This window comes from Cygnus atratus, chromosome 17, assembly GCF_013377495.2.
Source record: "Cygnus atratus isolate AKBS03 ecotype Queensland, Australia chromosome 17, CAtr_DNAZoo_HiC_assembly, whole genome shotgun sequence".
NCBI lineage: Eukaryota > Metazoa > Chordata > Aves > Anseriformes > Anatidae > Cygnus > Cygnus atratus.
This window is the reverse complement of record NC_066378.1, coordinates 14,010,295-14,021,774: the sequence shown is the minus strand read 5'-3', so window position 1 is coordinate 14,021,774 and position 11,480 is coordinate 14,010,295. Positions and strand designations below refer to the sequence as shown.

Sequence of the window (11,480 nt, the reverse complement as noted above, 5' to 3'; positions counted from 1 at the left end):
CCGCTCTCCCGCTCCCCACCGCCTCGCCGCGGTGCGGCCGCAGCGGGACCAAGCGGCTCCGCACCCGGCTCCGCACCCGGCTCCGCGCCCCGCCGCTGCCCGCTGGGGCCGGGCCGTGAGGCGGGGCGGGGCGGGGCGGCGAGGAGCGGCGGAGGGGGTTTGGGGGGAGCACCGGAAGGGTTTCGGGGGAGCACCGCGCCGGAACCGGAGCAGGGCCGGAAGTTCCCTCGCCCCGGCGCTCCTGGGCCGCGGGGCAGCGCCGCGCCCTTCATGGTGAGGGGGGGGGGCGGGAGCGGCACCGGCACCGGCACCGGGGGGGGGGCTCGGGGCAGGGCCGGAGCCGCCAGGAAGGGTGGGCTTAGCGCAGCCGGGCCCCCGGGATGGCGGCGGGGCCGGGCCCAGCGGGGCCTCAATCGGTGCGGGGGGAGGGAGGGGGCCGGGGGGCTGGGGGGGGGGGGGGCGAGGGGGCAGGGAAGGGGCCGAGGGGGGCAGGGAAGGGGCCGAGGGGGGCAGGGAAGGGGCAGGGAAGGGGCCGAGGGGGCAGGGAAGGGGCCGAGGGGGCAGGGAAGGGGCCGGGGGGGGCAGGGAAGGGGCCGGGGGGGGCAGGGAAGGGGCCGAGGGGGCAGGGAAGGGGCAGGGAAGGGGCCGAGGGGGCAGGGAAGGGGCCGGGGGGGGCAGGGAAGGGGCCGGGGGGGGCAGGGAAGGGGCCGAGGGGGCAGGGAAGGGGCAGGGAAGGGGCCGAGGGGGCAGGGAAGGGGCAGGGAAAGGGCCGAGGGGGCAGGGAAGGGGCCGGGGGGGGCAGGGAAGGGGCCGAGGGGGGCAGGGAAGGGGCAGGGAAGGGGCCGAGGGGGCAGGGAAGGGGCAGGGAAGGGGCCGAGGGGGCAGGGAAGGGGCAGGGAGGGGGCCGAGGGGGCAGGGAGGGGGCCGAGGGGGCAGGGAAGGGGCCGAGGGGGCAGGGAAGGGGCCGAGGGGGCAGGGAAGGGGCCGAGGGGGCTCGGGGCGTGCGGCCTGTCGGCCCCCGGGGGCGGCTCCGTGCACCGGGGGCTGCCCGGCTGTGAGGCAGGTTATGCGTGAGGTACGAATTTAGGGTTTAAAAGGTGCGAGAGGAACGGGCGCGGCTTTTGTGGGGAATTCTGGCTTCGGTGCTCCTCGCTCAGCACTTCCCGGGCGGGTCGCTTCGCCTCCTTGGCTGCCCGCTGTCACCGCCACCCAGGACCCGACATCTGACGCCTCTGAGGGCCCCTCCGAGAGGCGCCGGGCTGGGCGCCGTGCGGTAAAACCGGGTCTGACCGCCGCTAACTCCTTGCCCGCAGGAAGAGATGTCGGGAGAAAGCGTGGTGAGCTCGGCGGTGCCGGCGGCTGCCACCCGCACCACCTCCTTCAAGGGCGCCAGCCCCAGCTCCAAGTACGTCAAGCTGAACATCGGCGGCGCCCTCTACTACACCACCATGCAGACGCTGACCAAGCAGGACACGATGCTCAAAGCCATGTTCAGCGGCCGAATGGAAGTGCTGACCGACAGCGAAGGTAACGGGGCGGGGGGGGAGGGGGGGGCTCCTGGCGGCCCTTACGGCAGCTTGCTGCCCGCCGGCGGAAGCGGGTTAGAACAGGCTGGACCGAAACGTCGAGGGGAGGGAGAGAAACGTCTCGTCGCAGGCCTGGAGCTTTCTACGTTTTATTAGCGTTAAAATTCCTCTCTTACACCCGAGGAGAGGCGGGGAACAAAAGGGGTGCGGGGCCCGGCCGAGTGGCTACGTGCCAGGGGGGGACGGGGGAGCCAGCGGTGCTGTCACGCCCTGGCAGCACGGGGCTGGCGGCGTCTTTTGAAACGCCGCGGTGAAAGCTCCCACGCGCGCGTGGAAAACGGGGAGAAGAGCGGGTGAGGACCCGCGCGTCGGGCCTCGCGTGCGTGGAAGCTCTGCAGGCAGTTTCCTCGTCTTGTTTCCTTATCTGAAATGCAGATATGAAAAACGATTCGGTTTGAATTAACTGCGTGGCCGAAAGGCGTCGGCGTGGCGGCTGCCGGCGCGGTTCGGGCTCAGCGTTCCCGCGTTGTGGGGGCGTCGCAGCTTAATTCAGAGCAGAGCTTCCCGCTTACGCGCTGGCGTTTCGCCTGTAGCCGCGTTTGCGCGCTCGGACGCCTTGTCTTTAGCAGCGGCCCCCGCCTCGCAGATCCTGCGGGTGTAAAACGCCTCCCTCCCGACGAGTTCGTTACCTGGAATTTGTGCCTGAGCTCGCCGAGAGCACGGGAGCCGCGTTGCTTGGCTGGCCGGGCTGGGCTCAGCTTCGGGCGCTGGAGAGCGGCCTGCGCGCAGGGCTCGCGCGGGACACGCGGCGGATCAGCAGGGCTCTGGCGACGAGCAGTCCTGAGGCAGGAGGAAGTGGATTTGGAGGAAAAAAAATAGCTTGGAAAGAAAAAAAAAAAAAAAAACAAAACAAAACCAAACCGACGCACACGTGCCCGCAAAGCCCAGCGGGCTGATTGTCCGAACACCCCCGTTGGAGCTGGAAGTGCCCGAGTTTAAGCTGGGGGTGGGGAGAAGCTGCCCTCTTGCGCTGCGTCCCTGCCTTCCGCAGGCGCTCAGCCGCGCGGCGGCACCGCTGGAGCTGCGGCGGGTGGGCTGCGGGTCGAGGCGCGGAGCTGGCGGCTCTCAGAGGGCTCGTTCTGCCTCCTGGAGAGCAGCAGGCAGCGTTACTGCCACCGCTGGTGCTACGTGGGGCTTTCATCGGCTAAAATATCCCGCCTGGGCCGCAAAATCCCAGGCTGATCTTGCCGGGAATCCCGCCGCGTCTGCGTGGCAGCGTTCCGCGCAGCCAGCGCGTGTTTTAACAGGAACGCGACGCCTCCTGCGCGCCGTAACCGAGGCCGCTCCCGCTGCAGCAGCTCCTGCTGTACCTCCTGCTGCCGGGCACGGCGCGGGGACCGGGGACGATAGCGTTAGGGCTGTCGGAGGAAACTCTCTTTACCTGAAATTCCTCGAAACGCTCCTAAGTGGTCGCGCCCGAAGCCTGGCAGAAAACGGAGTGGTTCTCGGGAAGAGAAGCCGGACCTGGGGAGAAGCTGGGGAAGAGCAAAGCCTGGACGCGAGCTGTGGGGCGGTTCGTACCGCGCGCCCTCCTCCGGGTGCGGGGGCATTCTTCGGACCCCGGCCCCATCTCCCGAGCTCCTTCTCCAAGCTCAGCAATGCCAACGTGCTGCTGCCCGGGCTGCGGGAGGAAAGAGGAGCTCCCTGCTGGGGGCTGGCAGCTGATTGTTTGCAGCTTAGCTTAGAAAGGGTTCGGGAACTGTAGCCCAGCTCGTGGATAACGTGTTCCCGCCCCCCAATAAACGGATCCCAGCGCGTTTCTGTAACACTGCGATTAAAAATGGCTTTAGAAGGCTCCAGCTGAGCCCCGCTACTTCGGCTCCGCGCAGCCCTCACCCGGCGGCAGCCTCTTCCCGCGACTCCTCTTCGTTTGGCTGCGGCCTCGGCCGCTGGGTTAAACCGCGCGGATTTCTTCAAAGCCGCTTCAGCAGCCGCTGGTGCTTTGCAATGCTGCTCGAAATGCTTTCGCATCCCCCGCCCCGCCTGGCAGCGAGCAGTTCTGCTTCGCTTCTGCCATCTGTAAGCAGAAAGTTGCAGCAGGTTTCTACCTGCGCGCTGACAAACGGGCTCTTTTCTGCGCCGGCTGGGTAGGCGTGCTGCGCTCCTTAGCCTGGAGCAGGCTTTTCTCTGATTTCTGTCTCCAGTTCTCCCGCCTCCAGCTTTGTATTCTGTCCCTGCAGCCCGTACGGTTACAGCTGGGAGCGCGCCGTGTGTTTTGTGTAGACGGCAGGGCGAGGAGGGAGATGGGAAGCCTGTAGCAGACTGCTGGAGGCTGTCTCGGTTCTCCGCAGAGCGGCGCGGAAGGGACGTGTTCGCCTTCCAGACTTCACCAAACGTTGGGATTTTACCAGTAATTCCATTCCGGCCGAACGCGCGGGGTCTGCTCTGACCTCCTTCCCTTATTTGTCCAAAATATGGCTCCTTCCCCACAAGCCTTTTACTCGCTGCATTCCTGAGCCGCAGCCCGCAAGCGTCCGTCTGTTCGTTTATGGAAACTCGTCCGTGTCTCGGCGTTGCGAAACGCTCCGCGGGGTCCGGCCCGCGTCGGGCAGCGAGAGGCGAGGCTCGGATCCTCCCTGCCAGCAGCTCGTCACCGCAGAGCCGTTTGTTGCGGCTGTGCGGTGCCGCTCGCCCCCTTCCCATCGCGCGGCGGTGCCGGTGAGCCCGGGCAGGGGCCGCGCGGGACGTCCCGCTCGCGTGTTTCGGCCCAGCAGTTTGGGACGCTGTGCCGGTAAGCACGCTGCCCTGCCAAATCGCTCACCCGCGGGATGCGGAGACCGGGATGGCGTTGGCAGGGACGCGTCCCGTGTCCGTGCTGCCTTTCTCTTTCCGACCTCTTGCACGCCTGCTGGAGGTGGTGGCTCACGGCGGTCCCGCCGCTGTGCTCGGGTGCAGGGACCTACCGATGGCCCAGCCTGGCTGCAGTAAGCCGGCTGGAAGAAAGAGCCACGCGTGTATGTAGCAGGGCCCTCGGAAGGCGAGAAAACAGTCAGGGGCTCTGCGAGCAGAGGCGGGACAGAGCTGGTCGCGTTGAGAACAGGAGGAATTCGCTCCTGTGTGACAGATAACCGCTGGTCAGTGACTGGGGGACGGTGAGGAGCAAGTGAGCTTCGAGCAGGGAGCCGGAGCTGGTCCCCCTTGGCAGGAGCCCGCTTGGTGCAGCGCTCCTGGGCCAGGCTCGAGGCCTTTCGCCGCGTTTGCCTCTGCTGGACTGCGCTCTTCCCCTCTCCCTAGGCTGGATCCTGATCGACCGCTGTGGGAAGCATTTTGGGACGATCCTGAACTACCTGCGCGACGGGGCCGTGCCGCTCCCTGAGAGCCGCCGAGAGATAGAGGAGCTGCTGGCCGAGGCGAAGTACTACCTGGTGCAGGGGCTGGTGGACGAGTGCCAAGCAGCCTTGCAGGTAGGGCGCGCAGCCAGGGCCTGCCACTTAAGCGCGTACAAGCCGTTCGGTCCCCGCGCTTCCCGAGCGGCACAGAGCTCAGACGAGTCCCAGCTCGGCTGGTCCCGGAGGGAAGCTGCCCCGCAGCTGGAGCGCCAGCTCGGTTCAGGGCGCGGGCCAGAAGCGGCTGCTCGGTGCCGTGTGAAGGCAGACCGCGCGCTGAGCTCGTAGCCCTCCAGCAGTAGAACAGAATTTGCGGGGACTTCCCAGTTAACAGGAGTGCGCCCTGAGGTCTGCGTGCACTCAGCGTCCGCCTGCTTCTTGTTCCAGCAGAACAAAGATGCGTATGAACCGTTCTGCAAGGTGCCGGTCATCACGTCGTCCAAGGAAGAGCAAAAGCTGATAGCCACTTCCAATAAGGTACGAGAGGCTGTGCCTGGGAGGACGCTGGCCTGCTGCCGTGGGGCTTGCTTGGGATCTTGACCAAGTATTTAACAAATATTCTTTAACTGCCGAGCTGCAGAGCACTGGAAATCTACACCAGACGAAATGTTTCTTCTACTTTTAAAGACAAATGTTGCTCGGGCTGGGCCTGGCCACGTCCTTCTCCACTTAAGCTGATAAAATAGGCGGTGTTCCGCACAAACTGAAGCAGAGCAGGCGGTGGGGGCTAGCAGGTCTTCTGCTGGTTTGTTCGCTGCTAAATAACGACAGATGCTTTCTTTAGCTAAAGTGGATCGGTGACCCCTGCCCCTGTCCTGCTGGCTGCGGTGGGTAGAGGGTGCAGGGGGGAACGAGTTAGGATTTAGTCACAGAAGAGATCAGGAGGGCTCGCAGGCCGCTTGCCAGCCAGCGCGTGACAGTTCTGTGGCAACAACGAAATCCCACTGAGTCTGGGCCCGATGGCGCCATTTCATGTTGCGGCTCCTCTGCTCTGTGGTCTTGGGCTGAGCTGAGGCCCCAGCGCGTTCTGCGCGTCCTGGAACCGATCTGTGCTTTGCTTCCTTTTACAGCCGGCGGTGAAGTTGCTGTATAACAGGAGCAACAACAAATATTCCTACACCAGGTAAGTGACTTCAGCTGTAGCTCTTTGAAGTTGTTTGTAGACTGAATTCCGTGATACGCGTTTGATTTTTACCTCACTCAGTGACAGATTGGTGCTGGCATGTGCTCAATTTTTTCCCAATTAATTTCAAACTTGAGTCAGAAGGAAGCCTACTGCCACCAACAGAAGGCTAAGAATGCACGGTTTCTGTGACAGGCGTTCCCCTAAGGCTTAGGTGCAGCCGCAGAGGCTCCTGGCCAGCTGCTGGCCTGCATTCCCCGCGGGCTGCAGCACCTTAGTCAAACACAGGAAGCCTTCCGTGGTGCGGCGCTCTCAATAAGCGGTAAAATCGCGAGGGCTGGGACTGTGTCCCCCTTTCCTTATGCCTGTGTGCAAGTTCTGTGACGAAACACCCAGCTGGTACTAAGCCTGAACTTGGGAACGGGTTCGTCTGCGGGATAGAATTCTGTACGCAAATGGAACGGCCTTGGGCAGCATTAATCACAGCGCTGTTGATGTCATATTACCGCTCCTCCAGCAGCAGGCTTTCCTGCTTGTACTACTCAAATGAGTTACCCGCTGCAGTCCTGGAGACTGTCTGTAAAAGCCCCCTGGGCAGAGACGTAGGAGGTCGGAGGAAGCTGGGCGTACGGGCTGTGCTCACTGCCCGACCCCCCTTCTGTTCTGCCCCTAACGTGCCCGCTGCCTGCCTTTGTCTCGCAGCAACTCTGACGACAACATGCTGAAGAACATCGAGCTGTTCGATAAGCTCTCCTTGAGGTTTAACGGGAGGGTGCTGTTTATAAAAGACGTGATTGGAGACGAGATCTGCTGCTGGTCTTTCTACGGCCAGGGACGGAAGATTGCTGAAGTCTGTTGCACTTCCATTGTTTATGCCACTGAGAAAAAGCAGACAAAGGTACGAGTGAACCCCTGAATGCTTCCAGCACCGGGCCCAGCTGCTCTCGGGCTGGCGTCCTGACATCGGTTGCTTTTTGAATGCTCTTTTCATTGTCTAGCATCTCAATAGAACAATAACTTCCCATTCACAGTGTGAGAGCAGCCCAGAGGAGCTCATCCTGGGGGTTTGTTGGGGCGTGGACTGCTGGGGCGTAGCGCTTCACACAGGGCAGTTGTGGCGTTCTGTAGTGCAGGCTCAGTCCAGCTCTTGTCTTCAGACAGACCCGCGCACTTACCCAAATTTGGTGGCCAGTCCTGTGTAAAGACAGCTGCGGGTGAGCAGTGGCATCCCTTCCCTCTTCCTTTTTACTTCTCCCAGGAGAAATTTGGCGCAATCTGCCCTGTGAGTGGGACAGATCTGAAAATAATAGTTGCTGGGTCTCGGTGGCTGAAAGCAAATGACAAAACGGAAATGTTTGTTCCATAAATGATTTCTACAGCCGGTGTGCAGTTAAGAATTTTTTAAAAACCGAGAGGTATCAGGAGGAAAGAAACAAGGTAACTTGGTGCCTGCAGTGACTGGCACTTGCTGACAGTGACCTTCTCTCTCGGTGGGCAGGTGGAGTTCCCAGAAGCCCGCATTTACGAGGAGACGCTGAACATTCTGCTGTACGAGTCCCAGGACGGGAGAGGACCTGACAACGCGCTCCTGGAAGCCACAGGAGGGGCAGCTGGGCGCTCCCACCACTTAGAAGAAGATGAGGAGCGGGAGCGCATCGAGCGCGTGCGAAGAATTCACATTAAGCGTCCAGATGACAGAGCCCACCTGCACCAGTGAGCTGCCCGACGGCCGCAGGCTGCGCGGGGCTGTCTGGGAGGCGCTGCCCTTCCCCTGATTGATCGTCCGCAGCAGAGGACCGGGCAGCTCCTCTTCTCTTCAACAAAGTCTGTAAATTCCGTTTTGTAACAAACTAGGTTATTTGGGGTATTTAAACACAGTAGTTCTAGGACAGGAATAAGCAAGGTCACCGGGCGTACGGTAGATATGTAAGGCCCCGTTGAGCATCTGGAGAAATGCCCTGGATTTTTAGCACTCTTGTCTTTGCCCTTTTGTGGTTAGTGAGGAAGAAGGCTGGCTCCCTTTGGCTTTTGTAACTATCCTGCACTTTAAAACAAACCGACAAACAAACCCAACAGCAACAAAAGGTCAGTCAGCCACCTGTCTTCCTTCCAGGCACTCCCTGGCCCTGTCTCCTCCTGGGCATGGGAGAAACGCGGCGATCCGAGCACCGGAGCTGCTGCAGAGCTCCCTCTCCTCCAGGCCTGCAGGCAATAGTGCTGGTAGCTCGGGAGTGCCTCAGCACTGCTGCTGGTCAGGCAAGCGCCGTGTGCTGAGCGCCGGGTGCTGAGCACCGTCTGCTGGCTTGGCCTCGGCAGTGCCTAGGGCAGAGGGAGCCCCGTGCGGTGCCGCGTCGGGGGAGCTGCTTGTGCTGGGCTGGCCGGGCAGCTGCCTGCAGCTCCCCGCCGCGCTCGGGGCCCTCTCCTCCAACGGTTTGGTGGAGCTTCTCCAGCACGGAATTGTGGAGGCCTTTGTCTCAAAAAAACCCCTTTGCTTTGTCGGTGCAGTGCTGGGGGGGAGATGTTAAAATTCCTCCAGACGGAGGGTCAGGAGCTAGTTGCACCGGACGGCTTTTCCTTGGGGGTGTTGCTACCAGTTGGAGCTTAGAACTTCTGCCTGACCCCACACCTGCACTGGGGAGCCTACTTCCATCAAATTACGGATCAGTAAGCCGTGCTTGCTGTCCTGCCTTCACCACGGGTTAGATTTCATCGCGGGTTCAACCACTCCATGCCTGCCTCACGTAGGCTGGAGGCCAGCAGCCGTAGTTGGGTTCTGTGACTGACAGAGGAGCGTTGTCTCGCACTGAGTGAGGGCAGCGAGTACCACGGGGAGGAAAAGACGGTGGCCCAGAGGTGGCTGATCCTCGTTTGCCTTTCCCTGAGCATATTTCCAAGTCTCTTTGCAGAAATGGCAGCTGTGTGTGAAAGGGCGGAGCTGAAATGTGTAGAGAAAGCTGTATCGTCTCGCTTCCTGAGAGTAGTCCTCTATTATAAATGAGTGTTTTATCTACCTCCTAGTCTCGTGTTGCCTCGTGTGGAGTCAAGTAGCAATTATAGTGGTAGAAGATCGTGTGTAACTCAATAGGATTGGATGCTAAAGGATAGTGAGAAGAGCTACGGCTGTAATGGTCAATGCAGCAAATCTTGGCAGGGAGAGAAACCAGCGGCAGCGAGTCTTAAACTTCCAGGCAGGATGGCAGCCTGGCAGCCCCCACAGTACTTCGGTTTATTCCATTATTTTTCACTCTTCACCTGGAATATCTAACGCTGGCCTCGACAGCCAGGTGTCTCACAGAGCAGCAGCTCTTTACGCAGTGAGGTGGGTATTTGCTTCTGTAAACTTCGTGCTCCAAGGAGTCCTGCTCCTGGCTCAGGGCTGATGATGGCGTCCTGACACGCCCAAAACCAAAGGTGTGGTCAGCGTCACCGGCTATGTTACGCCGCTGCTTTTATTTCAAATTGCAGAGAAGCTGTCTGGGATCTAACTGCTAAGGCTAAAGCCTTTTGTTTGCTCGGTGGTACGCTTCTGGGGCATCATGTAAGCCTAAAAACTTTCACGGTTAGGCCGAAGCTGTCTTTCTAGTAACCAAAGACTTTTCTAAATCACAGACACCGTCTGTGGCAGATGTGAGTGTTGGTCCTGTCTCCTCTTATCTTTCTTCAGCTACTGATAAGTAAGAACTCAGCAGTGCCCGGCCCTATCGGTGTAGTTCAGCAGCTTCAGCTATGTCCTTCCTACCCTGGGCTCCTGTTTTAAGCCGTACCTGCGTGCGTTGGCAGCGGTGCCACACTGGGTTCGTACAAGTCCATAGTGCAGATCGTTGGGAGGCCCCAGTGCCTCTCCCTGACCTTCCTCATGCGATAAGCTGGGGAGCATGGAGGTAGAGTCCCCGGGGTTGCTCTCTGGCACCGTGTACTTTGACACTTACTGGTGAATTCCGGGGCTGTTGGTGGGGGTCTGAGTGTCCGTAACAGGCCTACTGCCCTCGAGGGGGGCTACGCTCTGCCCCGTTTTAAGCCATTTTCTGACTCCTGTGTCTCAGCGGCTGTGCTGTGCTCTTGCAGGCCATGGGGGGGGTGAAGGCACCAGCTGCGTCCCGTACAATACAGCGCAAGTCCTGCAGCAACCCCTGCTCGCTTTGTTAGCGATACAGAACTGACTCGGTCCTGGCTGTGTGGGGGACAGGCCACCTCACCCTCCTGCACGGCTGGGTGTGCGGTTGTGGGGCCAGCAGGTGGCTCAGCACAGGGGCAGAGGAGCTTTGGCCAGTGGGGGCTGGTCAAACACCATCCGGTCCCTTCCTGGGGTGCAAGAGCAGCTTTGGCTCCAGATGACGTGTCGACACCAGTGCTGAGCACCTGACAGGTCACAGCTCTGTGATTAACGTCTCTGTAAATAGATCCGTAACTGGCTTCGGGATTTCCTCGTTCAGGTCTTGCAAACTACGTTCTTAAAAGATAGGGGTGATTTTTTTTTTTAACTTAATCTTTTACAGCTGTTTATTGTAGGCATTGCTTTAGTCACTCCAGGAGAGTTTGAGTAGGTTTCAGTTTTGGTATTGGATTAAGGGCAGGCTCTGCCTTAACACACTCCAATCTGAGCTAATTGCCCCAGCTGTGTAATAACGATGTTAATAACGCTGTATTGCTGTCACGTTACAACAGCCTTTACATACTGGCCGCTTGTCCTTGCTTTGTTGAGACTTAGTGAACAAAACCAGCTCCCACAGCCACTTACTGCCATTGCACAAATGCTCCTAGCTCTTGAGCCTTTGACTTTAAATGGTTTTGCCACTGCAGCTCTCGGGGGAAGTTAGGGTGCAGGGCAGCCACCCTGCTCACAAGCAGCGCCTAAGCTTCTGGAGTACTGCATGGCACAAACAGTGCAGCCCTGGCTCCTGGGATTCGTGCACGGTACCCTCCAGCACCCAGTAATACTGACACTAGAGTAGCGCAGGCTGAAGCCTTGCCCTTGGAAGTGATTTTTGTCCATTAGAACGATGCAGAAAAGCTTCAAATCAGCAGCTGGTGACACCGTTAGGGGTGTACAGAACAGGCAAGAGTAATCACCAGCCCCAGGCTAGCTGAGAACGCTTTTGCTCCCACCTCTCGGAATAGCTGGAGCTCCACAAAGCAGCCGCTCCTGTATTTGTACAGCCAGGTTCTGGAGCCCACCCTGCTGCAGGACATCACCTGGTCAAAGCCCTTGGGGAAGTCTCCAAGCTCCAGTCTTACCTTTGTGCAAGGGGCGAGTGGAACCTTTTAGTCTTAACGGCAGTGTTGTGTTTCGTGTTCTGTACAATCATTCCCTCCCATTTTGTACTTCTACACAAAAAAGCTTAAGATGGATTTCAGTGTATGGTTGATGTTTGCAATATGTACTTTTTTTTTAATATAACAAAATAAATTAGAAAATATTTCATATTTACATGGGAGTTGCTTTAT

At 59.7% G+C, this 11,480-nt stretch overlaps 2 protein-coding genes across 3 annotated transcripts; one reads left to right on the top strand and one right to left on the bottom strand.

The window, feature by feature from the left end:
* Positions 1 to 154: 154 nt before the first annotated feature.
* KCTD10 (potassium channel tetramerization domain containing 10) lies at positions 155 to 11,463 on the top strand. Of its 2 annotated transcripts, none has more exons than XM_035565775.1 (7): positions 155 to 273; positions 1,314 to 1,527; positions 4,821 to 4,990; positions 5,303 to 5,389; positions 5,983 to 6,035; positions 6,738 to 6,933; positions 7,534 to 11,463. In XM_035565775.1, the coding sequence occupies exons 1-7, from the start codon at positions 271 to 273 to the stop codon at positions 7,750 to 7,752; spliced, it is 942 nt and encodes a 313-aa protein (XP_035421668.1). In that variant the 5' UTR covers positions 155 to 270; the 3' UTR covers positions 7,753 to 11,463. The 2 variants fall into 2 exon arrangements, with proteins under 2 accessions (XP_035421668.1, XP_035421667.1); XM_035565774.1 differs by having other exon boundaries at positions 183 to 273; positions 5,300 to 5,389.
* LOC118257622 (uncharacterized) lies at positions 1,578 to 3,931 on the bottom strand. The gene is made up of 3 exons (XM_035565773.2): positions 2,968 to 3,931; positions 2,216 to 2,366; positions 1,578 to 1,950 (listed from the first exon to the last, which is right to left on the bottom strand). Exons 1-3 carry the CDS (start codon positions 3,555 to 3,557, stop codon positions 1,699 to 1,701), a joined length of 993 nt encoding a protein of 330 aa, XP_035421666.1. The 5' UTR covers positions 3,558 to 3,931; the 3' UTR covers positions 1,578 to 1,698.
* Positions 11,464 to 11,480: the final 17 nt, after the last annotated feature.

Coding starts and splice junctions, on each gene's coding strand:
- KCTD10 (XM_035565774.1), top strand. Junction 1,528..4,820: donor AGTGCTGACCGACAGCGAAG/GTAACGGGGCGG, acceptor CCCTCTCCCTAG/GCTGGATCCTGATCGACCGC. Junction 4,991..5,299: donor AGTGCCAAGCAGCCTTGCAG/GTAGGGCGCGCA, acceptor TTCTTGTTCCAG/CAGAACAAAGATGCGTATGA.
- LOC118257622 (XM_035565773.2), bottom strand. CDS start 3,557: ATGCGAAAGCATTTCGAGCAGCATTGCAAAGCACCAGCGGCTGCTGAA. Junction 2,367..2,967: donor AGCGTTTCGAGGAATTTCAG/GTAAAGAGAGTT, acceptor CTCCTGCCTCAG/GACTGCTCGTCGCCAGAGCC. Junction 1,951..2,215: donor AGCTCAGGCACAAATTCCAG/GTAACGAACTCG, acceptor TCTGCATTTCAG/ATAAGGAAACAAGACGAGGA.